This window comes from Pituophis catenifer, unplaced genomic scaffold (assembly GCF_029215685.1).
Source record: "Pituophis catenifer annectens isolate HBS135680 unplaced genomic scaffold, rPitCat1.0.hap2 SCAF_1, whole genome shotgun sequence".
Classification (NCBI taxonomy): Eukaryota; Metazoa; Chordata; class Lepidosauria; order Squamata; family Colubridae; genus Pituophis; species Pituophis catenifer.
Window position 1 is genome coordinate 294,699,884 of NW_027256881.1, and position 27,919 is coordinate 294,727,802.

Here is a 27,919-nt window from a genome sequence, read left to right on the forward strand (position 1 = left end):
TATAATTAAATGAATACTGAAAGCATTTAAAAGTTAAAGCCACAGCGAAAGAGTGGGAGTGAAATGGAATTCCTACAGGAAGATGTTTCCTAGACTGGGAACATTTCTTCCTATGTGCCAGAAGTATGTTTTTTTTCAATAGAGATACATTTTCAGATTTGAACCAGACAGTTTCATTCAGTGAGGCCTCATATGAATTCTGTATCTTGCATCATCAATTAGCAGCCTAGCATCAAACACATTTTCTGACCTACAATTCTGGGCATTTTTTGATAGATTGCATCAGTGATGTGTATTTTAAAGTATTAGATAGGATTAAAGATTGTTGAGAAGTAACCTGTTGTAAAATATATCGATTCTTTTAGGAGGAGGAGGAAGAGGAAGAAAACAAATTGTCAGAGGAAGCGGAAAGGAGGTTTCAAGAACGGAAGCAGAGCCAAGAAGGAATGGCTATTCAGACAGCCCAGCCAAGGGATACAGCCTGTAGTACATTCATGAATTTAAATTTTGAAAGTGAAGAAGAGCATCAGTCTGTTGTAGAAAGTAAACGAGATTTTACTGTAGTGTCTGCTTAGAATGACATATAAGTAACATATCTTGAATTGCCAAACATTTGTTTGTCCTTTTTTGCATGTTTAGTGGCATGTAATTTATTTTAAAATATGGCCATGATAGAGTTATTAATATTATAGTTTCTTCAGTCCATCTCTGTCTAATAAAGACCAAGATATTTATTTCACCTATTATAAAATGGAAATAAATTGGTTTTATTTTGATCCTTCTATGCAGAAGTAAAAGATCTTTCTAGAGCACCTGGTGCCTTCATGATAGTTATGGACTGATAACTATGTTTTTGTTTAAAAGTCTGTTTTGTTTTTATAACGTTACTTACTGAAAGCTAGGTGAAAATTTTAAATTAACTGGAAAATAAATACCTTCGTGATTTAGTCTAATTGCACTGTTGCACATGTTTATATGAATGTCCAGCAGTCATCTAATTCATGTGGTTTTGTTAATATTTGCTAAATAATGCTCTTAAAATTCATCTAAAAATTGATAAAGGATAAGTGTTGCAGGTCCAACAAAGAAGGATCTAGAGTATCAGTTGGTTGATATTAAATCTCAGGCTTTTCAAAATGTGATAGAAAAGAATTCCACTATTCCAAAGAGTTGATGCTTAGTTTACATCAATATTAGATGAATTATTGTTGAATGTAAACACAGCAAAATTTTAAATGAATGTGCTGTTTGTGAAGTATGATGAATTATTAGTACTGTATGTTCATAATTTCATACATGTACCTATCACTATTCTGACCTTAAAAACTGAAGTCAATCACATGTAAAATTTAACGTCTCAGAAATATTTATTTTTAATAGGAAGAACCACCTATTATGACAATTGTGAATTTTCAAACTAAAACCCTGTTCATCCTAAGAAACACTGAAAATCTACTGTAAATGGAAATTTTCTGTAGGACAATCCATAAAACATCTGCAACATGAAGTTTATAGATAGAGATCAGAGCTGAATGGATTGTGTGCATGTAGCATAACGGGATGTATTCAGCAAAGTTGTTCTTCTCCCTAAGCACTTTCTGGATGTAATGACTTCAGTAGTTTACATTGCCCCTTCAATCTGTTCTTAAACATATACATTTGTATAAATTTAGCTGGAATAAAAAAAAAACACTGCAATACACTATATATAGTACTAACAGAGTGGATGAAAATGGCAAAGATAAAAAATATATGCTTTTGCCTTCATTGTCATCTGATCGGGAGAAATCTCATCTAGTATACTGCTCATTTGGTACTTTTTAAAATGTTTGGACAGTTTTCTCTCAATATATGCATCCATTTTGGATTACAAAATGATATAGTTGTTGGCTATAAAATGTGTAACATAATTATTCAAAATACTGTACAGGATATAAAAAATTCTAAGGCAACATAGCTAATAAACTGATTACCTTACTCTAATTTTTGCTAGTCAGAAATGTTCCTACAATAATGAATAGGGAAGGGTTTCTTACGAGGTTCTTCTAGTCATTGTGCCTTACCTTTTAATATTTTTTAGAATTTGCAAATGAGATGTTTCTTTTCTTGTAAATGCATTAAAATGTATATTTAATATAATTATAATAACAGTTGAGTCCATGGATGTTGTTACAGGACTGACAATTGATGTCAGATATCTAATATTGGGAGCAAAAACAGTGCCATAATGTTCTTCCTATGGAACTGATTACAAGATCTAATCTGCACTGAGTTTAGCAGGATTTGATCAGTTGTATAAAATTAACAAGACAGTCTTTTTAAAAAAAGTATTCTGTTTATTGCTATTACATATTTAGACACTCAAGGCTTCCAGTGTGTTTGTAAAACATGCTATACTTATTCTCCTAGCTTATTTATGCACCATCATTTTACATTTCATAACAGCGCTTTACCTAGTCTTAGATTTATTGTGTCACTCATCTTTAAAGCTTAGGGAAACCAAAATTTAGCTAGAACATAGTAAGTTTAAGACATAGTTTAAAAAACTACACCCAATACAGGCAAAATGACAATACATACCAAGCATTTTAACTTACCATGGTTTGTATTTTTGGAATTTTACATCAACATTCTTTAACATGGGATCTAAACAGATAACAGAGCCATATCGCTACAACTAAGTTCAACACTTCTAAATGACAACTGGTTGGGGAGACTGACTTATACACATAGCTGCTTGATATATTAGTCTTCTGTGGAAATGACTGTTATTTGACTTCATCAATATGGCCAGCTGACAGGTACTATTTACTTGTTAATTTTCAGAATTAGGTTGAACATTTGTAATGACACACAGAGAAACATAACAGATTTTGAATTGTTTTAGCAAAGGTCATTCAACAGTACAAAACTGTAATATTTCAGAAAATTTCTGAAGGATATAACTTGTTTAAATGCAGTATGGATTGCTATTATAGGTTCTGAAATGATTTAAATAAACATTAATTTACCAACAGCTCTTTTTAACATTTAATAACAGGTCTTCAAAACCTCAACTGAGGTTCATTTAAAAAAATTTTTTTTTAAAAAAGATGTCCATCTGGAGTTAGATGGAAACTTCAGTGAAATGTGCAATGAATTTGCTATTCAGCCTCAAGCAGTCACTGTATCAGATGGGCATATCTCCAATAATACAATCTATTACTGTTAAATCATGTATCAAGAAGATCTGTTGTACTGTCATTATCACTGGCCACAAGAACTTCTCTGTTTTCATAAGTCCAGAAGCCATTAAGATCAATTAAAATACTAGTGACTGTATCTCCTTGACTACTATTGATTAAATCTTGAAGTGAAATCTTGTAAGGATCCTTAGGTTTTACCATATCAAAGATTTCATCCTAGAAAAAATAAAATTTAACAATTTATCTATTAGAACCTCATGGTATAAGCTTATACATCCATAAAAAACAAGTTATTTAATTAAACTAAATGTTCCTTTCTTATACCTTTTTGTTCTTATGAACAATAGAAGACTACATAGCACAAATACAATGTATACTAATATGCAATAAATCTGAATGGGAATATATAAGCTCCATTAATAAGGTGGCAAGGGATAATTTTTTAACTGCAGACCACTGAGATAACATTTGGAAGCTTCTTAGGTAAATACTTCGATTCATTAAATGTATAAGGGATAAGAGGTAAAACATAACCAGATTTGCAAATTCTGATAGCTAATCTCAAAGTAATTCAGCCTTTATGTGGAGGCGATTACCTACGCTGGTCTACTCTGAACTCCACAACTGGATTACTGCAATGCACTCTACATTGAGGCTGCCCTTGAAGACAATCAGAAGCTACAAGTGTTACAAAATGAAACTGGAAGCGTTAATGGGCACCTCTTAGTATGCCTATTGTCCTCACTGGTGTGTGAACTGCATTGGCTGCCAGTTGGTTTGTGGGTGCAATTCAAGGTGCTAGTTGTTACCTACAAAGCCCTTTATGTCAGGGGGCCTGGATATCTGAGGAACCACCTATCTCCAATAATTTCTGCTTCCCTGGTATTTTCTGGCAGAATAGGTATGCTCCAGATTTCTTTACCTATGTGGTTGTATTTTTTTAATGTCTATGGGAGTGGGAAACTATAATAAACTTAAATAAATAATAATTACCTTAAATAGTAGATAGTATAACTTCATATTGTTTTTTAAAAAAGATATTGTAATTCAAACAAATATAGCCAGAATGTAACCCTGAGAAAACTATTTCTGCTTGTGCAATTAAATCAACTCTATGTAACCGTAAGATATGCAGATTTCAGTATACAGTGTATGTAACCATATTGCTGACTATCAGATAAGTACTTCAAAAGTAAGATCACTAAGTATTGCACACAAATACATTTTGATCAGAATTCTAACCTTCACATCTTGAAAAGAAACTGGATCTTGTCCATGGATTTTCATTTGTTCTTGAATAGCCTACAAGGATAGAAATTAAGGAGATAAATATCATTTTAAAATTGAGGATGTACACAATGAAGTAAGCTTAATTAGAATTGCAATAGTTGGGCAATTTTGCAAAGATGCAAAAGTGCAAAGATATACAGGTGCAAAATACTGTAGTAATTGTGATGACAATTAACATTGACTTGAGCATCGGACATAGCATTTTACAATATTCTATACAGTAAAGCTACTATTATCTATATGTTCATAATATTTAAGGAACCTAGATGTCCCATTACCAAGAGATTTAACTCAAAACACAGCAGAGTGAACTTGGAATTCAAAGCATATAATATTAATGATATTGATTCTGGCCAATATCAATTATTTGGAAAGCTATGGACCTGTGTTCGCTTTAACTCCTTTCAGGAATAGCATGGGTTACATTCAGGTCTTGTACTACAAAATATGTAATCAATTTTACCAAGAGAAAAAAGACTGACCATCTGCTCAATCTATTTGCAATCATTCCTAACTCTTAGCCCATTAAAAAAAAAGAAGAACAGAGCAGCATGTCTCATTGTTAAAATAAGCTTTTAGCCTCAAATTTTCAGCCTAACTATTATGTGTACGCTGGCAGAAAAAAATAATTGGAAAATGAAGGGCCAAAGTGTTGTTTATTACAGAGGAATTAATCTGCTTCATGCTGCTAAAAAACCACAGTTCCTGATGTAGTTTAAACCTGCAGAGCATTTATTATAAAGGCTTTGAAAAGGTTCCAGAGTTTGGGGGAGGTGACAGTAAAAACCTTTCACTGAATTAGCCTATTCTTGGGTCATTCACAATGTAATATTTTTGTTTAGTAGCCACCAAATTGGAGGAACAATATTAAGTGACATGCTGGGGAGGATTGGTGGCGTGGGACAGATTTTACAAATAATAATTAATGCTGCTTAATTACTTGAATCTTAATAAAATGTATTAATATCTTGTGAATATAACAGTGAAACCACTCATCACCATTTCCAAAAATATTGCTTATTAATTATGAATATTCCGTTTGCTGAAAATAGAAAAAAAGATTAAGTCAACTAACATTTATATCGATTTTGTGAAGGCTAGAATAGTATTTCCAGTCTTAATATTTATACTGATAGATCTCTGTGAAACTGTTGATTCATTAATCAGTGTAACTTGTGAAGTACTTATTTTTCTGGGATTAGTATCAACTGTAAATTTTGTTAATCTGAATTATTTCCGAGTCAAGTCAGCAAAACAAATTAGAAAGGGCAATTTAAAATTTACACTAAAAGCTATCATATAATTAGACAACAATTTAAGCTCTTCTCTCATGGCAGTAGCTAAAAAAATATTCTGTTAACCATTAGAGGTTATTAGCAATTCATTCCTCAAAAAAGAAGCTGGGCTTATTGATTTTTTTTTTAGAAAAACTCATATTTAATTACAAGCATAGCAATATGGTACTATAATGTAAGAGGTTCTAAAAATAATTCTGATTTTTTTTTAATGTAAAATTTTAAATGTTTGTATTTTGACAAAAGTCTTGTAATAAATAGAGGTACTTTAAAGTAATCACCAGGTGGTTTCTAAGCAAAGGCACAATGGTTACAACAACACATGTACAAAAGAATGACCTACCTTTACAAAAAGGACTTACCCTAAAAAAATAATTAAGGGAAAAGACATTCAGGTATCCTTTGTTCTCTATATCAAGCAATTTGAAAATATACTGCAAAGCTGCAGGTTCCTTTCTGTTTTCTAATGCAAGTACAAAGTCCAAGTACGTCTTATAGTCCTAAAAGCAGATGCAATCATGTTTATTATAGTCCTCTTTTAAAATTGATTTTGCAAGCAAACCATAATTGATGACTATTTCCTTGTAGGAGAGCAGTTACTTTTTAGTGAAAGTCAGCATGAAATAGAAATGGCCATTGAAGGGAAAAAAAGTGAACAGAAATTGCTTTTTTTAACTGGCTAAGCAACATCCCCATAGATTTCTATCAATGCTACAAGGGAGCTGCTCAGAATTCAAATTAAAGAAACAAATCTCTACACAGTAGATTAATCTATTGCTACTTGTCATTCCACTGATGAAAGCTAAACAGTTATTAGGTTAGGACATTTTTTAAAAATTGATTAGGAAATTTGCTATATATTTTTTTAGCATTTAAGAATCTATTGTTAATGGCAATAGTTCTGCAGCTTCCTACCGGATTCTAATCTCATATGAGCTTAGAATAAATTTTCTAGCAGAAACTGAATACAATTTTAAAATTCCTAAAAAGCATATAGATATCCTATTGTATGTCACAATCATTATAAGATGTGTTCTTGGAGTTAATAACAATCAAATTCCATCTAGAAAATTAGAAGTATGGTATATATTAAAAGGAAATTCTATATTCTACTTTAGACTCATTATGGTTGTGTATTCATGTCAGTTACTTTCAGATTATAAATTGTTCACTGTTCCTGGTTTTGGCAGAAAAAGAGAAATAATGAAGAACTCACTGTCCTCTCTTCACAATGAGATTTCTTCTTCTCATTAAGAATGCAAAGTCAGTTATGAAAAATACCATGTGTGGGTTTCAGCTGCCAGTGAAAAGTGAATGTTTCTTTCATTCTATTTAGTTAATATGCATTTTATGTTACAATCTTAGAAACTACAGGAGATCAATTAAAAAACAAACATTGTTTCTTGAAACACAGTATACTACTGCTATCTATGAGGGGAATACCATTTCTCCATCATAGGTCAGACACTCCTGGAAGACCCGATCCAAAAAGATGTTAGTTAGTGTCCCTGTTCCATATCGAGACAATTCTTCTTTGCTAAGCATGCCGTTGTGATCTTTGTCAAGATTCAAATATTGGCCTGCAGAGGATGGGAAAAGGGGGGAAATATGAAAGGGAGAAATGCACTTTCTGTACCATTTTACAGTTAAAAGATAATGAGAAAAGATTAATAAAACTTATTATACAAGTTTCATAGTATAATATATGCCATAACATTTTAGATTTCTAGAGAAAAAATCTCTAATTTTCAATTTTCGGAAAAGAAATTTTTGTCTTGAGAAGTTTATAAAGATCTCTTATGAATGTTAGAAATCCATGTAATAAAACAAAAGGTGTAGAAGCACTGGTATTTACCAGCAAGCCATGTTCTGTTTAAGAAGCTACATTCCAAGACATTCTGTGAACATTTTAATCTGCTCTGGTTTAATCTTGCACTCACTGAATATGTTCAGCCCTAATTAAGCTATTCTGGTGTTCTGCCCATTAAGATTTGTTTATACTTATGCAAAGTAGAACCAATAGCATCCAAAGAAAAATTAACAGTAGGTTTGGTAGAATCTTATCTTTGCCTAGGGAGGGAAGGGTATTGCTCGGCCTCTTGGCATTCTGCTGATAAATTATTTCTACAAGTGATTAAGAAATGAGGATGGCTGACCATATTGTTAATACAGACTACACGACAGTAGTGAGTGTAGATGGAATTCAAGGACTGTTCCACCCTCAGAATCCATAGGCTGCATGGTACCCTCTGGAAAGTGAGTACAATTTTGGAATAGCCACAATTCATTGTAGAAACTCCCAAAATGGTGCCATTTCTGGGATGGAGCTTCCTGGCCAAGGGCTTCCTGGAGCAGGAAGTGGAACACAGCATGCCTCAAAGAATGGGGGAGGCCTTTGAAGCATGTTGTGTTCCACTGAAGCCTGAGCCTGTGCTAGCCTCTCATGATTTCTCCCACCCGAGACAGAATGTCCTCTATTTAACGACCCACACAATTGCTTAACGACTGCATTGGGAAGAGCAGGTGTGGTGGTCATTAAGCGAGGTGATTGTGGTGTCTCATTCAATGACCGTCACAACTTGTGACTATAATGGGCAGCTTCCATTAAGGACATAAGTTGAGGACTACCTGTAATGAATCTGACTATGACTTTTGTTGCTATGGTGATATGAACTGTTGCAACTTGAAGTTACAGAGAAAGTGAAATAAAAGAGAAACTTGCCTTTTCCTTTTGCTTATTTGAGATACTCTCACTTTTGGATTATAATAACATAATGGCAATTACAAGAAAAACAGAAGGAGAGGGTAGGAGTAGATTGTTATGGCAGCTTCTAGAGAAAATAGTTATACAGGATTTGTTTCAGAAATTATTTGAACAAATGGAAAAGAAGCTTTTGAAAAAAGAATGGATGAAAGACTTTTAAAGATGAATGAGAAGATGAAACAAGAAGTTTAAAAGATGTAAGGTTGTATATAGCAAGTTTCTAGGGAGGGTAAAACAAACCAACCATAAAGTGGAAATTTTAGCAAGTAAGACAGAAGTTCTAAAGAATTGAAAAAAGAATTAGGTAATCTGGCTTTTTAGAATTGAGAACAAATTTTTGTTTGAGAAGGGGCGTTGGTCCTATCTGACATGCTCCTTCTCAGGTTGCGGGGAAGATCATCCAGGATTGGGTAATACTCTGCTTCCTTGCTTGGAGACCGAGTTAATTTTTCTTAGCCACGCCTATCCTGCCTGGGTGCTCCCCAGTTCGACGAAGGCTCAGCAAAGATGATGATGATGATGAGGCTCACAATCTGCAAAACATAAGCCCCTCCCGGACGAAGGACCAGACGGTCACCAGGGTGGGCCTGGATGATCTTCCCCGCACCCTGAGAAAGAGCGTATCAGGTAGGACTAACAACCCTTCTCCATTGTGGCGGGGAAGATCATCCAGGATTGGGACTTACCAAAGCTGGTTAGTTGTACGGGAGGGAAGCCGTCTGGTCCCAAGTTTCCTGTTGCGTGCAAGTGCTACGGAGGACGCCACCGGTCAAGGCTGGCCTATCCGAGGAGTGAGCCTCCACCTGCAACAGCAAGGGCAGGGATAGGAAGACCAATGTCTCCCCCCACCTACCCAATGGAATAGTGCGCGGCCTACATTCCAGGCATGGTCGCGGCACAGGGGCTGTGCAGTGAGGCACGAGATCTAAGGTGACCCAGAAGAACCCATGCGAGGCAATGGCCGTCTGACTCCAGTTCTCAGAGCTGACGGTCAGACCTTGGTGACCCCAGAGGACGCCTGAAATAAGAAAAAAAAACCAAACGCCTTACCCACCCAAAGGAGGAGGACCTCCATGGGGAAAAAACGGAGAGACCGCAGACGGTCAAGCCCTGCCCGACCACCTGCCGAGTTGGATAAGACCATCGCTGAGAGGCAGCGGAAGGACCACTGAACATCTGTGTCCCCAAGAATCCACCTTGGACGAAGTGAAGGTCCAACAGGAACTGCTCCTTGGCGGACTGGCCCCCAGCCAGTCCCGCCATCTACAGGAGCCATCAGGTCGCCATATAGACCACTAACCTTCCCAAAGTTGTCAGGGTCCGGTGATGTGGCTGAGCCCCACTGGAAGCCAGTCAGCCCTCAGTCCTGGAGGGAACAGCTCTCCATGGTTATGAAGGAGAAAATCCAACCCCCTCTACCGATACTGGAAACAGGGGACCACCCATTCACAGCAGGTGCCAATGTCTCCCCTGATAATATCCTGCAGTGGAGAGACTCCAGCATGACATAGAACCAGCGTGTAGCCTCCTGCTCAAACAGGATCATGAAACAAATGTTGAGTGGGCAGACTGTAACTGCCTGAAGCACACTGGGGAGAGAAACTACCAAGTTCTGGACTCACAGGGCCCAGAGACAAGATAGGTGGAAGGGAAGTGACAGAGCGCCCCTGGAAACCTAAACAGAGGGTGTGTAGAACATGTCCCCATTGTTGCCTAACTGAGGGCAAGGTCGCAGCAGTTGACCGTGTGTTGTGGCCCGTAGAACCAGGCCAGGATCAGGAAGCCAGTCCAGGAGCCGTGGTCTGAGAGGGCGTCGGCTGGGGACACCAGTTCCTCTATGCGTGGAATCCGCACAGACTGAGCATCGTGGAGAACCAAAGGTCTTACCTGCCCTAGGACCAGGGAACCTGCGGCCTAGCAGAGGGCACGCGAATGGAAATTCACAAGGCCTCCCAATGCCATGTACAGATAGGAAGCCCGGGTAAGCCAGAAGAGTCGTGCCAACCCAGAGCTCCAGAAAACCTCAAGAGTCAGCCTTCTGTCTAACCTACCTGCTGGTGGAAAGGAGGCACCGGGCAATGCGCCCCACACCGATTAAGCCTTCCCTGAGAATTGGAAGCCAGCCACATCTAGGCTCAGCTAATCCTTGGCCTGCCTGGAGGCCAGGGAACAGGAACCAGCAAGGCGGCTTATAATGCCTGTGTAGAGGTAACCCGGGGCAAGGGAGATGTGTCGATCCGACACCGAGCACCTGAGCTACAGCGATAGGAAGCCATTCAACTGACCTACCCAGGGAGCAGTGGCCCGAGTCAATGAGCCCCCCCATAACTCATCAGTGTGATTGGAAAGGTCCACCTTCTCCGCCAACAGCTGACCTTTAACGGCATGTTGGTTGGTTGTGGAAATAGAAACACGTCCCCTGGTTGTGCAGGATAAGCGGTGGTAACTCCTCCCCAGCCGTACTGGTTGAGAACTCCAAACGTGATAGGTGAAGCTCCCCTGCCTGACTATGGGAAGGCAGGAGCGCCCAATCATTGGCTAGACTGCAGGCCTGCCCTAGATAGACAGGAAGCCAGAGTCCGGAAGTCTAGCAGGGAAGAGCCATCCCGGAAGGTGAGGGTCCCTAGTCACCACCTGTGAATATCCTATAGAACAATTTGGCTACCTGCCAGGTGTGAAGAAAGGGCCGGTGCATGGAACACCGTTCCCGGTATTGTAATCCGTGCCCTGCCAAGGGCCTGAGGATGACCGGAAGCTACTAACATCCAGAAACTACTGGTGCCTTAGATACCCACTCACTTGGCTAAGTAGGAAGGATACCATCAACCCATTGGGCAGTGTGGGTGCCGACAAGAGGCCGCATAGTATGGCATCGGAATAAGGAACGGCAGCCAGAGGAACATTCCCCTATGGTTGAATGAGTGAGGAAGGACAAGACCTCACATGCCCAAATTGACCGCCCACCCTGTGACTCTTGGGAAGGTCAATCATCGTTGCTGCTGGTAGAGCTGTCTGAATTTGAACAGCTGGTCTCACCTCCGTTGTTATGACAGTCAGCCCTGGGTGAGTGTTTCCCTAATATAGAACCTTAAAAGGGTCCCCAGGCCAACTGTACTTACCCGTAATCATCGCCAGCCAATGGCCAGCAAGGTCCAAGGATGGGTCGCTAACAAGGAAGTGGTTGATGAAACCACAAACATTTGTGCAGCCTCGTCAATTGAGGCTTAGCTCTCCCAAGGGAACTCAGTAAGGAGGTGAGGGAGAGAGTGCTGTCTGGGAGATGGCAACAGGTCAAGTTACTGACCGAGCCTCGATAAATTAGGAACCACCCTCCTGATCGCCGTGCTCATAGGATGGCAGAGTCCCTTACCAATGTATGTAGCCCCATTCCCTGCCTAGGGATGGTGGTGCCGCTTCGTTGTGGGACCGTCTCTTTTAAAGAGACATCTGCCAATATCCTGGATTAAACTCTCAACCTCTAAATGGGAGGGAAGCATCTTCACGACTAGGCCATTAGGCTATTCTGGAGAATGGTCAGGAAGAGAGAGGTCGTCGGGGAAACTGCCATCAGTTCCGAACTTACATGCAGACAGATTGACTCCTGGAAAGTGCCTGGAGATCGCATATGATCGCAGGCAGGTCATGGCCAAGGTTCTGAGAGAGTGGACTGAACCAGGACAACCTGAAGGGCTTAAGATTGATGGACGAGAGGCCCCGTCACTATTCACAGACCGTGGGGAAATTGGATCATCTCCGAATTGGGAGATCCGTAGTGAACGGAGGAACCTGTGGCGAAAGACTAAGAAAGTCTCCACAGGGGTCTGTGGCATGGTCGCCAAGAATGGCCCGTGACACCCTATGTAGTTGTCTATATATTATTTTACAGCCTTGTAGAATTCCTACGGGTGATCAATGAAGAAAGCATGGTTCAAAGGACCAGCTAAACCTGCTTCTCCCTTGGGTCCGGCCCCACTACTGAGGGGGGCGAAGTTGAGGCCGGTGTGACAAAATCCCCCTGAAAGTTCAAAGGCACTGCTTATCTGCAGAAAAAAAGGGAGATGAGAGCTGTCGAGGCAATAACACGTATGTGAAAGGCTGGCTGTCCATGCTGCCTAATGCCACCTGGTGGCCCTGAGCCAGTTTAGTGCAGGGGAGGGGGACCGGTTCCTGAAGAGAACGTGACCCCACTCATGGACTTGTCGCCTCAGCCAATTTTGTAGGCAGGCTTAGCACTCCTACTCCTTAACTAGTGAGCCCTGCCCCTCAAGGTTGCCATGCCCGCCAAGGGAATAGTAGTACGAGAAAGACTTGAGGAAGAGCAGGACGCTGATGACTGGGAGAGGACTGCGCTGAAAATGAGATCAACTTGCTGCTGTGAGCTAATGCCGCTCATATCCTGTCTCCCCAGCGCTGTAAGTGCGGGAAACCCCCTTCTGCAGTTGCTGAAAGGCAGACTGGTTCGTAAGGAGCAGCCGCCGCTTGCCTCCAATGGCGCTAGGATCGCCCACTATGTTGTTACCAGGCAGATTAGTTAACAAGGGACAGCCGACTGAGCGGCTACAAAAGGGCGCCAATCTTCCCGCCGTTTCACTTCAGGATTTAGAAAGGATGGCTAGTCCTGCATATCCACTGGTACGGCTCTAATGGCGCCAAACGTCTCTACTGCGTTACAGTAGAGGGAAACTGGCAACTGAGCTCAAAGGGGGCTCTCCAGCCACAGTAATCACAGCGCTGGGCACAGCAGGCGCTTACTTCCTGATACAAGGCAGAGTGGCTCTGAAGGAGCTCTCCCGCCGAGGCTGTAATTGTGCAGGGCGCCTTCACTGCACTGCGCTACAGTAAAAGGCAGCCTGGCTCACAAGGAGCTCTCCTGCCCAGTAGTCATAACGCTGGGTGCATCAGCCACTCTCTTGTTAGAAGGTGGACCAAGGGAGAGCTCCTGCCATGTCTGTAATGAAGTAGGGTGCTTACACCGAGTTGCAATCTAGTATAAAGCAGCCTAAGCCCATAAGGAGCACTCCTGCCCCAGTTAATATAGCACTGGTTGCAGCAGCTGCATGCTGCCAGTTATAAGGCAGACAGGCTGAAAAGGGAGCTGTCTTGCCACGGCTGCAATGGTGCAGGGCATTTACGCCACTTTGTGATTCAGTAGGCAGCAGCCTGGCTCAAAAAGAGCCCTCCTGCAACAGTTGGCATAGCACAGGGCGCAGCAGCCGCTTACCTCTGATGACAAGGAAGACTGGCGCAAAAGAGCCCTTCCACAGCAGCTATAATGGAGCATGGCACTTGTGGCGCATTGTGCTCCAATCAGAAGCAGTCTGACTCGCAAGGAGCCCCTGCTCCGGTGACATAACTCTGGGCTTGCTGATGATTACAAGGCGGACTGGCTCGAAAGAAGCTCCCCCGCTGCAGCTGTCATGGCGCGTGGCGTTTTAGGCATATTGCGATTAGTAAAAGTCACCTGGCCCGCAAATCATTCTCCTGTCACAGTTGATTTGGCGCTGAGCACGCAGATGCTTACTCTTTGGTACAAGGCGGACTGACTCACAAGGAGCTCTCCCGCTGCAGCTGTAGGGGCGCAGGTGCTTTTGCCATTTTGCGCTCCAGTAGAAGGCAGCCTGGCTCGCCAGGAGCTCTCCTGCCACCGCTCCAATACCATTGGACGTATCAGGTACCTTACCACCTGAGGTGGGCAGACCGGCTTGCCTGAGCTGTCCTGCCTCGGTCGTTGTGGTGCAGAGCGCTGTCGCTGCTGTATCTTCAGCGGTTTAGGCAGACTGGCTCAAAGAGCGGTCCTGCCGTGACAATGATTGCACTGAGCTCTCCCATGCTCGATGAGCGGTAAGAGAGGCTTCCCATCGTGGTTGTAATGTAGCCTTTAGCGTTGTTGCCGCCATTCTCCTGTGGAACGAGGCAGCACGGCTCTCCAAGAGCACTCCTGCCGCGACTAAGATGATGCCGAACTCGGCAGCTGCTTTCCACATATAAATAAGGCAGACTGGCTCGTCATGAGTGCTCCTGCCGTGGCTCTACTGGCACAAACAGCGCTCACCGCAATCAGTGTGTCTGGGCGAACCAGACAGGGACTGAGTCCCTTTCTTCGTTCGCCGACGATTGCCAGGGGTTGCCCATGACAGGCAAGACCCCCTCCGCTAAGCGCAGGACTGGTAGGGGCCTTTGGCTGATCATCAAGCTGGCAGGGGGGAGTACTAGAGGACCAGTAGATTCCCTGATCGCTCCTCTAGAGATCACCGAGCCTTGCTCGGTAAGGAAAATATGGACTTTTCATCGTTCGTGAAGAAATTCCAGGAATGGGTCAGCCTCTTTTTCTCAGTCTCAACTTGCTGGAAGACCGAGTCGAACTGGGGATAACCAGTAACCAGGCAGGATAGGCGTGGCTAAGAAAAATTAACTCGGTCTCCAAGCAAGGAAGCAGAGTATTACCCAATCCTGGATGATCTTCCCCGCCACAATGGAGAATTAAGCTATTCTACATGTCTAAAAAGATATTAGAAAAAAGATTATTAAAAGCTTGGCCCAGACATAGGCAAAAATGGGTAGCAATTATAAAATAAATTCTAGATTTACTACAACAACAAATGTTCCAAGGAATGTTTTAATGCATTTTGTTAGGAAGAAGACAAGAGAGCAAATTCTGCAGCAGCATTTCAATACAATATTGGAAATGGATGCTACATTTTTTATTGAAAAAAAATTCTATCCAAATTTTATGTAAGAGGAAAAAATATACATTTTTGCCTGAAAAATTAAAACAGAAAAAGGTCCTATTTGGAGGAGGTAAACTAGGAGGTGTGTTTACGTTCAAACAGCAGAGATTTTGACTGAATCATGTTCAGAAGAGCAATTGGAGGAGATGCAAATAGAGAAACTAAACAATGATGTATTGGAAATTAGAAAAGAATGACACTGAATAAGGTGCTACTAGTATTAACTTTTCTAATCTTCTGGCCTGATTATGGATTAGAACTGTTTAATATGGAATATAAATGGAGCAAATGCTCCTCTGTTGTTGTGGGGAAAATAGGAAGAGGAAGATGTGTTGGATATGTTCGCTATCTTGAGTTATTTGTAAAAATAATAAAGGTAGGATACAAATAAATAAATAAAATATCAGAATTGTGGGAATGTAAATGTAAAAACTAAAAAAGAGACTAAGTTAAGGGCTTTTGTTGATGAATTGGTATTGGTTTTAGATGACACTGATATCCCCTAAACTCCGCTGAAGATGTTACCTAGCCTGGTAATGAAACGTTTGGAAATAAACCTACAAGTTGGAGAATGAACCTTAACCCTCAATGTTATTTTTGTTTTGGATAATATCAGTTTTGACAATAGATGCATTATGTATATCCTCTTCCCTGGCAAGGGAAAAAATTTCAGGATAGGGATCATTCCCCAAGATAAATAGTGGTAGCAGAAGGCTGAGCATGGTACAAAGGTAGTAAAAATCAGGACTTCTGGGAAATGGATGAAGTTGTCTATTTTCCCCCTTAACTAGGTTTTGCTACAATGACCATTAATTCTGATGTAAACCTAGTAATTTATGAGGTCCCTCTTTGTGTCATGAAAATGAAAGGTTCATGCAGAAAATGTAGTCCAAATGCATGCAACATACCATAAACCCTCAAAGCAGAAGGAGCAGAAAACCAATTTGTTTCTTGACTTTCTTTAGAAAGTTCTTCATCACGTAACTGAATGGATAAGGAAATATTAAGTTAACTATCAACAAATGTAAAGGACAAGTCAAAAGTCAAAAGTATATTTTAAAAATGTCTACCTCTAGTAAGTCATCTAGGAAGCTGCAGGCTAAAATATCCTGTATTTTTATCTTCCCTGGAAAAGAAAAAATAATGCTGCTTTCACTAGTTAATGACTGTGATATTTTTAGGCTTAAGCAACATAACACCCAAGTTATGCTGAAAGGAATTCAAAAGAAATAAATTAAATTTTGACCTATTACTTCAGCTTGTGAAAAAGCAGAAATGTTTTAAAATTAATGTTATAAATAAATAATTAACACTTCAAATTGATTAAAATATTAATTAATATTAATCAAGTACTAGGTATGGGGAACACGTATGGTTATGTTTGGAAAAGTCAGAATTGCTACTGAAATCAGAACAAAGATGCCAGTGAGACCTAATTGAAGAATTACTACAGCAATTACAATCTCATATATTATTATCCACAGAGTCAGAACTACTGTAGGTAGGTATCACAGGTGAAGGAACGGTCTTGAATATATAGTTTATTCCATTGCTAGTTATACAGTAAATGCCGTTTATGCCAGTGTAACCTGAACCAGTCAATTCCCATGCAAATAACTGCTTTTTCATTTACTCCAATAAGAAAGAAAGCTCTGTCTGTACGCAGAGCTCATCCCTAACTGAAAAAGCTGCTATTGTGATAGCAAATGGTAAAACTGAAGGCTTGGGTGTCATGTCAAATTCTTGTAAATATCTGTACTGAAGCCACAACAGTCCAACTATTTCCCACAAGCATCATCATCATAGTATAGTATAGTATAGTATATCCATAGTATATTCAAAACAGGCATATATTTGTATAGTTTGGATTATATTACTGGATTCAAATTTTAAAAAAAGATGAGTAATTTAAACCTACCAGTTCTGAGAGGATCTAAAAAGAAGAAAAATTTTCTGACAGCAGTGCATACATAAAATGAGTAAAAGGATTTTTCTAAACCGTCCAACTGTGGCAAAGTGGGAATGAGTTCCAATATATAATTTTCTAAATCCTAAAAAATTAAACAAGAAAATGTATATTTATACCACAGATATCATTATGATTATATCTGAAACATTTTACATTTATTCTATAGTTTGTAGAAGGAACAGGGACTCTTTTTTTTCTCTTAAGTGCTTTCATAGTTTTTGTATCTAAAGAAGGGCTGGCAATACCTCTGGTCCTCTATTGACCCTGCAAGTCATATAATGCACAAACATTGTATCCATTCTCTGATGCATGCACAATTTATGGGGAGGTATATAAGTAGTCCTTGACTTACAACCATTCATATAGTGACCATTTGAAGTTACAGTGGCAATGAAAAAGTGACTTATGACCCTTTTTCATGCTTGGTCATGTGATCAAGATTTGGACCCTTGGCAACTGGTTCATGTTTATGATAGTTGCAGTGTCCCAGGGTCATTTGATTACCTTTTGTGACCTTCAGACAAGCAAAGTCAATGGGGAAGCCAGATTCACTTAACAACCATATTAAAAACTTAACATTATATTACAATTTTATTTGTTAATCAAATTTGTACTGTCACAATTACAGTACTCCTGGTGGCTTACTTGAAATCTGATTATATATGAACAGATGATTATTAAATCTGTTCCCTTCGACTGCTCTTTTTAAATGAAGATAAATAGAAATAATTTCAGTTACATTAGATAACCATATCAATTTTAATTCTTCACTTACTGATTCTCTGAGGTAACCTTGTCCAGCCACATCATATAAACTGAGGCCTATTCTTGTCTGGTACAGCCATACTGTGAAGCAGATTAAAAAATACCCAAAGTAAAATAAGGTATAGTAACAAATTGAAAGAACATTAGATATTGATATTCACAAGTATTCCAACAAAGGCAAACTGGATACTTCCTATTTAAATTAATTAGAAATAAAAATTCAAAAATCTGTTATAGCAAATTGTACAAATTCAAATACCATATGTATATATACTGGTGGTTCCAGAGAGCTGAATATTATCTGGCATTCTTATGTTTCAATTTACAAATTTCCTGAGATCCACTATGATTTCTGCCTTGCTTTACTGATGACCATCCTGACTTCCCTTAAGATATCCATGTTATTCAAAAGACTAGTTCACAAATTATAATTTGTATTTTATTATACAATTATGTTACATGTGAACCCATCATTGTGACGTATACAACAAACTACAGTTAAACCAACCATAATTTAACTCAATCTGTAAACAGAAAATTAGTCCCATGTGAAGTATTACTCTCATCACTGGAAGATGTATGAAGAATAAGAATAACTTTAGACTTAGAATAACTTTTGTTACTTTGAATGTACAGTAATCGGCATACATTAAAATGAAATTTCGTTGCAACCAGCTCTCAAAGGGTCTCCACCTCTAATATACACTACATAAACATGACAAAATAAATACAAAATTATGCATATGAGTCAAGATAAGAAAATATGCAAGGCTTTAGAATACCTTCCGACCTTTTCATTCTTAGTAGTCATAAGAGAGATATTCTGTACAATAAAACAATGTTTTTGGCTTTGTTTTTTTATGTCTGCCCTACATCTAAATTTTTTTGACTCACTAGGTCATAATTGATTGTTACTAAGCCATTATTGTGATTCTGGCATGGGTACATATATTTACAGAGTAGCTTTATTTGTTTGTTTCTTTATTTGTTTGTTTTTCAAATTTCTGAACCATTCATCTCCCTCAACTATCAACCATCGATTGATAATGCTAACATAACCCATTGGGTAGAAGGAAAAAAGTATGAAACAGCTGAAAGAAGCAGATTTAATTGTTTGATGTGTGAAACTCACTGGCACACAAACATTTTCTGGCAAGAGAAAAGAAACCACAGCTCTGTTGTATTTGTTAGTGGGTTTCTACCGTCTTCTTGTTGGTTCTGAGTATGTTTGCATGTATATTCTACCGGGAAGCAAAAGGAGACTGCATATGCTCTGTCCATGAACAGGAAAGAGGAGAGGGTTTAGAATGACCCATTCTAATGTGTCCTCATTTTTTTTCTGGAATTTTTCCTTGCAGCTTCTACCCATACCCAGCCTGTTTTCAAATTTCAAATTTCTTCTTTTATTTTTTTTGCTGGCTTCTGTTGTCATCATCATCATCATCATCATCATCATCATCATCATCATCATCTTGTTGGAAACAAGATGGAAACATCATCAAATGTTGGAAACATTTCATTGGATTAGAAAGAATAAAAATAGTGAAAATGTGAATAATAGTCATTATAATTTGCTATTACAATAGCAGTCTAGTGAATGAATAATAGTAGAGTTAACAGTGATAATGAAGTATAATAAGATGACGTGATTAAAAATTATGATAAATTTAATATTATCACATATTAGATTATGATTAATAGAAAAACATGGACAATACTGATTACCACTCATTTTGGTCTACCAAACCAGCTCATGCCCACTTTTAGGAAAATGGTTCTCAACACAGTTTAAAACAGAATGCAGTCCCAAACCACTTCTACTTTATGGAATCTAATAATATAATATGCATCATTACAGATCTTGTTATAATGGATCAAAAGGACTCACCTTTTCTCATGACATAATTGAAAAACTGCATGATAGATATTCTTCCATAGGGATCATTATGAAGTAATTTAGCAAAAATTTTAGCTGTGAAGAATTGCCTATGAAACAGAAATTTAGTACTGAAATTTTGAAGATGTAATGTCTTTGCAGTTTGAATGTCAGTTAAATAATGAATAATGGAATAAATAAAGTAATAGAAATTCGTATTCTGAATATAGTACTTTGCAATAGACTTAGATTTATATACCACTTTACAGTTCTTTACAGCCCTCTCTAAGCAGTTTACAGAATCAGCATATTGCCCCCAACAATCTGGATCCTCATTTTACCAACCTCGGAAGTATGGAAGGCTGAGTCAACCTTGAGCCTGGTGAGATTCGATCTGCCAAACTGCTGGCAGCCGGTGATCGGCAGAAGTAGCCTGAAGTACCATATTTTCCGGCGTATAAAACGACTTTTTAATACATGAAAATCTTCTCAAAAGTCGGGGGTCGTCTTATACGCCGGGTGTCGTTCTCCTGTAACCAGGCAGACCATCCCGAAAGGCTCTGACGAGCCTTAAATGGCTCTGACGATCCAAGCCCTGATGATCTGCTAATCAGGCAACTCAGTTGGGATCACCAGAGCCTTGGAGAAGGAAAAAACTTTTCTCCTTTCACATGGCTCTGACGATCCAAGCTCTGACGATCTGCTAATCAGGCAACTCAGTTGGGATCGCCAGAGCCATGGAGAAGGAAAAAACTTTTTTCCTTTCACATGGCTCTAACGATCCAAGCTCTGACGATCTGCTAATCAGGCAACTCAGTTGGGATCGCCAGAGCCATAGAGAAGGAAAAAACTTTTCTCCTTTTACATGGCTCTGACGATCCAAGCTCTGACGATCTGCTAATCAGGCAACTCAGTTGGGATCGCCAGAGCCATAGAGAAGGAAAAAACTTTTCTCCTTTCACATGGCTCTGACGATCCAAGCTCTGACGATCTGCTAATCAGGCAACTCAGTTGGGATCGCCAGAGCCATGGAGAAGGAAAAAACTTTTCTCCTTTCACATGGCTCTGACGATCCAAGCTCTGACGATCTGCTAATCAGGCAACTCAGTTGGGATCGCCAGAGCCATGGAGAAGGAAAAAACTTTTTTCCTTTCACATGGCTCTAACGATCCAAGCTCTGACGATCTGCTAATCAGGCAACTCAGTTGGGATCGCCAGAGCCATAGAGAAGGAAAAAACTTTTCTCCTTTCACATGGCTCTGATGATCCAAGCCCTTACCTTAGCTGCTTGCCTTGCTTCGCTTGCCTGAATCCATTCCATCAGCAAGCAACTCCCTGCCTGCAATCAAGCAGGCAGGGAGTTGTGGACTTCAACTCCCAGAATTCTTCAGCCAGCAAAACAAAGCTGGCTGAGGAATTCTGGGAATTGAAGTCTACAAGTCTTAAAGTTGCCAAGGTTGGAGACCCCTGTTCTATTGGGTAAGGTTTTTTCCCCTTTGGGATCTTTAAAAAAAATAGTTAATTGGTTTTTTTTTTAGTTGTTCTTTTTTAGACCTAGCCATTTAAAGTTTAGGAAGTTTTAAATTTAGCTTTCATATAAAAATAAAAATAAAATAAAATAAAATAAAATATTTGTGCAGCTTTCTGAGATTTAGTATGTTTTTGTAGTGTTTCATTCTAACTATACAAACACACAAAATCTCACAAAGCTGTATGTGGAATTTTGTGTGTGTAAAGTGTGAAAGTTGTTTTTTTGGGCTTTTTGTGGCTGTGTGAGGTTCCTGCTTGTTGCAGGGGCCATTTTGGGTCTAGCACAGCTGCGTTTACATTGTGGGTGAGCCTGTTGATGTTTTTTAATTTTTATTTGGTGTGCATTGGAAGAGGGGTAGTCTTATACGGCGAGTATAGCCCAAACCCTGTATTTTAACAGGAAAAGTCGGGGGTCGTCTTATACGCCCAGTCGTCTTATACGCCGGAAAATACGGTACTGCATTCTAACCACTGCGCAACAGAGGCTCTTCAGAAATATATTTCTGATATTCTGATGCAACTTGAGGGAAACATTTATCAACCCATTTAATTTCATAGAACCACCTATCTGTACTTTTATACTTTTCCCCACAATTTATGTATAACTTGAAATTGTTCATCCTGTTTTCCTATCTTTGATACATTAATATTCAAATCCATATTCTAAATAGATCATACAATCTATCAAATATTCACTGTTAATTACAAGTAGCCTCTGTATTTAGCGACCATTCAAATTATGACAACAATGAATGACTGGTGCTTATGACCAGTCCTCAAGTTCTAGCTATTCCATTACCTCTGTGGTCACATGATCACAATCTGGATGCTTAGCAATTGCCTTGCACTTGTGATGGTTAGTGTCCCTCAGTCACATGATCACAATTTGCAACCTTTCCTGCTGGCTTCCCTTAAGGAAGGAAACCAGCAAGGCTGAAAGTTGCTTGAGTAAGTCTCACCCACCCGGGCACATTTGCGCACTGTCCCCAAACCTTAGCAATAGCAATAGCACTTAGACTTACTCCACTTCGCAGTGCTTTTCAGCTGTCTCTAAGTGGTTTACCGAGTCAGCATATTGCCCCCAACAATCTTGGTCCTCATTGATAAAATTTGAAAGGATGGAGGACTGGGTCAACCCTGACCGGTTAGGATCAAACTTCAGTCTGTGGACAGAGTTAACCTGCAATACTGCATTCTAACCATTGTGCCACCAGATTCCCCAGCCTTGCTGAGCTCGCACTACTCCACCACCCACGTACCCTCCCTGACTCTTTCTGTGCTAACATTGTGCCTCTCTACTACCTGTGTATCCTCATATACCCTCCCTGAGCTTGTCTTGAGTTCACAGTGTCTTCCCAGCCATTCATATACCCTCTCTCACCCTTGCTCACTTGTTAGCAGCCATCTGAAGCCCCACCATGCTTGTGCTGTGCCTTCTCAGCCACCTGTGGATCCCACCCACCCCTGTTCCCTCTCCCACCCAGTAGCAGCCACTTATCTGCCTGTGAGTCACCTGAGATTTTCAACTTCCTACCACCTTTCCAACTGACTTTAGTTGTTGGAAATTGGCAGGAACTTCTGGGGAGATGCTTTGCTTAATGAACCACAATTCTCACTTAATGATAATGGGGACTTTAGGGATTGCCATTATTAAGTGAAACAATCAGGTAGTACTACACTTTTTAATTGCATTGCTTAGTGATGGAAATTTTAATCCTAATTGCTGTAGTAAATCAAGAACTATCTGTATTTAAGTTCTCAGATAACAAATATTGGCTGAATACAAAATACATGCACAATCATGCCCGACCAACAAACACACAACAAATATTACTATAAGTGCTCCTTAGACATTTGTCCCTTAATATATAAGGTAATCCAGGATGCTCAAATAAATCATTCATTATATTTCATATAGTCTAATGTATGCTTTCCTTTAATCATAAAACAACTTTGTGACATTCAACAGCTAATTATATTCACTTAAATTGCTCATTCACATGTACTTTTGCCTTCTATTGGTTAATTAACTATACTAAACTATACTATACTATACTATTAATAAACTATGGCTCTGCAACCCAACAAGACAGACACAGACTTCAGAGGATAATTAGAACTGCAGAAAAAACAATTGCTATCAACCTGCCTTCCATTTAGGACATGTATACTGCACAAGTCAAAAAGAGGGCTGTGAAAATATTTAGACCCCTCACATCCTGGACATAAACTGTTTCAACTCCCACCCTCAAAACGACGCTATAGAGCACTGCACACCAGAACAACTAGACACAAGAACAGTTTTTTCCCCGAATGCCATCACTCTGCTAAACAAGTAATTCCCTCAACACTGTCAAACTATTTACTAAGTCTGCATTAAGTCTGTCTAAGTCTGTCTACTAAGTCTGCACTACTATTAATCTTTTCATTGTTCCCATCACCCATCTCCTTCCACTTATGACTATGACTGTAATTTTGTTGCTTGTATCCTTATGATTTATATTGATATTTGTTTCCTGATTGCTTATTTGTAACCCATGACTATCATTAAGTGTTGTACCTTATGATTCTTGATGAACGTATCTTTTCTTTTATGTACAGAGAGCATATGCACCAAGACAAATTCCTTGTGTGTCCAATCACACTTGGCCAATAAAAAATTCTATTCTATTCTATTCTATTCTATTCTATTCTATTCTATTCTATTCTATTCATATATATATATATATATATTTTCAGCAATACATTTTCCCTCCCTTCATCCAATCTCAGATCTGAATATTGACCTAGATGTAACTAAAACACTAAGCAAATCAGGCTCCTGTGTTTCAAAATAAAGGTCTTACTTGCACTTGGATCCAGCTTTTTCACCAACTTTCAAGAAGTTTTCATAGTTAATCATTGCTTCATCCCCCATCATAGGTGGTGTCTGATGTTCATCCAAGAGAAACCACAAATTCTTAAAAAGGAGATTTAAAAATGATAAGGAAAAATCCACTTACTAAATAATAAAGTTTTCAAAACAGTGATCTGAAATTAAATCATATTTTCAGTTTTTTCATACCTGCAATTCTTCATTGTCTAGCAATTCTCTACTTTTTCTCTGCAAAAAGACTGCTCTAGATTCTTCTCTTAATTTTTGTAACAATATTTCATCTTCTGCTGGCAGCTAAAAAAAGAAAAAAATTGTAATTGGCAGCAAAAATATATTTTGAAACTTGTTTGCATAAATGTTATTTGTGCTACAATAATTCTTGAAATACAGTGATTCCTTCCTTCCTTCCTTTTCTTTCTCACCTTTGGCTGTCTTTTGCCCCTGCCTCATTATCCATTATTACTAATGAACAACAAAGAATAATTGGCAATTGATAGTACTTAGCTTCTTCCATGCATCTGTTAACAGTTGCCCCAATTTCTTTCTATAATTTAATAAGTCCCCTTTATAGTCAATGTTTTTTTTTACAGGTTTAAACAGAGAACAGTGTTGAAAAGTAAAAATGTAGAGAAAAAGAAACTAAACAGGAAGCTAGGTATTACCACTTCCATAAAAGTATACCTAAGGAGTCTAAACTTATAACTCAAAAAAACAAGGTTAGCATCCATTCTTTTTGTGTCCAATACATCCAAGTTCTCCGTTCTTTCCATTTGTCTTGTAACTTAGTTTTTTAGCCAAATGTTTCAGCTTGTCATGTGCAATTCCCTTATGAGGCTGTTCTTAAATTAATATTGTTATTCACGTGTCATGTTCAAGCCCTTCATTCCTTCTTATTTGATCAAACATGAATTCTTTGGCACATAGGATCCAAAATAGGCCCTTTCCACTGGAACAAATAGGATGAGCTAATCCCTTCGGGGCGATACCCTGATCTCATGTCATAAAGGGCTTTATAGGTAATAGCCAACACCTTCAATTGGACCCTTGAATTTATACAAGATAATATCACAATCCTGTATGTGGAAGACTATTACAATTTTACTGGATATGATACAAATTAGCTATAGAATTAATGTATTGTTTTTGTTGACATGAAATTTCAATCCTGATTCCACTTCAACATAACTAAAATAATTCTCTTCCTAGTTAAAAAAAACAGTTGTATCTAACATTGTAGATAATTTTGTATCTATAGAAATCAGTTTTAAAAATAGTTTTGTGTAAAAAAACCAGATATTGTTCTAATATCTTGTTTTTGAAGAAGCTGAAATTTCTCTCTGATATATTTTGACTAGTTGTATCAAAACATCCAACTTATTCCTGACATTTTAGAAATCTAAGATCAGCTGAGACCAGGTTTTATATAATTTTAACGATCCTTGGTGGCTTATTCTTTTTGTTAATTAAATTGTTTTACCGTAAAAGTTGTATTTTAAAGACCTTACCTAGAGCAACACTGAAAACCTACCCTGTAATAAAATCGTGGTATGTTCACATAAGACGTATTGGCACTTTTTCTTCCTCCTTTCCATTCCAAGTAGTATTTTGTAAACAACTCCATCTCTTCATCCTTCAATTCTTGGTCACTCCTTTTAGCTAAATAACACAAAACAGAGTATATTACCTTTCATTTATATAGCCTACTTTGTAAAACAAATTTCTATGTGAAAAATAATTTTGATTTGAATTCCATGTACTGACTGGAAACATCTTTCTCTATGAAAGAGAAAGAATAAAGAAATGTCTATAAAATCCTTTTATGCTAACAGCATATGAGACCCATGGGAGGGAACCTAAGGGAAGCTGGTGGGGTGACAGATGGGAGGGTAGGGTGCTGCAGTGCCCTTGTGGTCATAAAGTGAATGATTGCAGTGGCCATAACTTCAAAATGGGGTCAGAGGGGGCAGGTCTGTGGAACTTCGAACGGTTGCTTAAGTGACCAGTCAAAAGTCAAGGACTTGTTGCTTTGCTGCTGATGGTTAATCCTAAAAGACAAGAAGCTATCTACCATTTCAATAGCTTTACTGTCAATTGTAAGGCTGCTTGTTGTACTTGTTGTAATTAATTTGGTCTTCCTTATATTTAATTTTAGTCCCGTTTTCTTTCCTGTACTCCTTAGGTTTCATTTATTTTGCAGATCTTTTGCATTTTCAGCTATCAGGATCAATGTCATCAGCATAATAGAGGTAATTAATGTTTCTCCAATTTTAAAACCACATCATCTTCCAATCCAACTTCCCTTAATATAGGGGTGAAATCCAGCAGGTTCTGACAGGTTCTGGAGAACCAGTAGCGGAAATTTTGAGTAGTTCGGAGAACTGGTAGCGAAATTTTAAGTAGTTCGGAGAACCAGCAAATACCACCTCTAGTTGGCCCCCGAGTGGGGTGGGAATGGGGATTTTGCAGTATCCTTCCCCTGCCACGCCCACCAAGCCGCACCATGCCCACCAAGCCACGCCCACAGAACCGGTAGTTAAAAAATTTGGATTTTTTAAAATATATATTCAACACGTAAGTTGAATAAATAAGGAGAGAAGATGCAGTTGTTAACTTGGAGCCAGTCTGTTTCACCATGTTCTGTTTGTATTGTGGCTTCCTAACAGGTATGTAAGTTTCTCATAATGAGATGTTCTGGAATTCTCATTTTTCTGAACTTGATGTGATCAAATAAATAAATAAATATGCTGATTCTGTAAACTGCTTAGAGAGGGCTGTAAAGCGGTATATCAGTCTAAGTGCTATTTTTTTTAAAAAAAATTGATTTATATGCCGCCCTTCTCCGGAGACTCAGGGCAGCTTACAATGTGTTAAGCAATAGCCTTCATCCTTTTGTATATTTATACAAAGTCAGCTTATTGCCCCCACAAACTGGGTCCTCAATTTACCTACCTTAGAAAGGATGGAAGGCTGAGTCAACCTTGAGCCTGGGGAGATTCGAACTAGCAGTAATTGCAGGCAGCTGGATAATAAAAGGCTATTAGTCTGCTGCGCCACCAGGCTCTATTGCTACGACAGGGCCATTACAGGGGGCTTTCCTATCTACCTTGTCCTTTCACGCTGAATGATTACTAGGACAGACAGAGGCCAGTAAAGTAAACTAAATCTCATTCACAATAGGATAATATTAAATCTCATTTGACGCTGCTGTGAAACACGGAGCCTAAAAAAAAATCCCGCAAGAGGCTACAAAAAGCCGTTTATTCGCCCTCAGATTCCGAGACAGCGCAGGTAGCCTCGGAGCAAAGCTAGAGAAGCGCCAGGCGGGCGGGCAGGCCCTCGTTTAGCCCCTCCCTGTTTAACAGACACTCCTCAGTCACGCGCCACCGGGCTAATTAAAAAAAAAAAAAGTCCCTCTTCCACTCACGGTCGGTACTGACAGCCAGCCGGCTTTTCAGCGCCTGCTTCCAGTCCATCGTCCGTGACGTTCCCGCCTCAGTCAAGTACGACGCCTCCCCCCACTAACCGTCGTCACTATTGGCAATATCCGGGAAACGGCGAGCCCGTCAATATTACTCCTCCTTCAACTCCCTCCAGTTTAAGGATGGTGGGGGGACGGGAGGGAGAAGAAGCTGCTGCTGTATA

At 39.2% G+C, this 27,919-nt stretch overlaps 2 protein-coding genes across 2 annotated transcripts in view; one reads left to right on the top strand and one right to left on the bottom strand.

Moving 5' to 3' along the window:
* Positions 1-2,374, top strand: part of SRP54 (signal recognition particle 54) — a 32,114-nt gene extending 29,740 nt beyond the window's left edge. The window contains exon 17 of the mRNA XM_070940497.1: positions 366-2,374. Within this exon, the coding sequence (XP_070796598.1) occupies positions 366-575 (210 nt within the window). The 3' untranslated portion in view covers positions 576-2,374. The remainder of the gene's footprint in view (positions 1-365) is intronic.
* Positions 2,362-27,853, bottom strand: PPP2R3C (protein phosphatase 2 regulatory subunit B''gamma). Its single transcript, XM_070940512.1, has 13 exons — positions 27,702-27,853; positions 25,806-25,933; positions 24,467-24,571; positions 24,249-24,361; positions 19,885-19,982; positions 18,007-18,077; positions 17,181-17,313; positions 16,333-16,388; positions 16,171-16,246; positions 7,214-7,350; positions 6,133-6,270; positions 4,428-4,487; positions 2,362-3,401 (listed from the first exon to the last, which is right to left on the bottom strand). The coding sequence occupies exons 1-13, from the start codon at positions 27,748-27,750 to the stop codon at positions 3,213-3,215; spliced, it is 1,353 nt and encodes a 450-aa protein (XP_070796613.1). The 5' UTR covers positions 27,751-27,853; the 3' UTR covers positions 2,362-3,212.
* Between the last annotated feature and the right edge of the window lie 66 nt (positions 27,854-27,919).

Coding starts and splice junctions, on each gene's coding strand:
- PPP2R3C (XM_070940512.1), bottom strand. CDS start 27,750: ATGGACTGGAAGCAGGCGCTGAAAAGCCGGCTGGCTGTCAGTACCGAC. Junction 24,572..25,805: donor TACCACGATTTTATTACAGG/GTAGGTTTTCAG, acceptor TTCTTTTTTTAG/CTGCCAGCAGAAGATGAAAT. Junction 7,351..16,170: donor TTCTGCTTTGAGGGTTTATG/GTATGTTGCATG, acceptor CATCCTCTGCAG/GCCAATATTTGAATCTTGAC.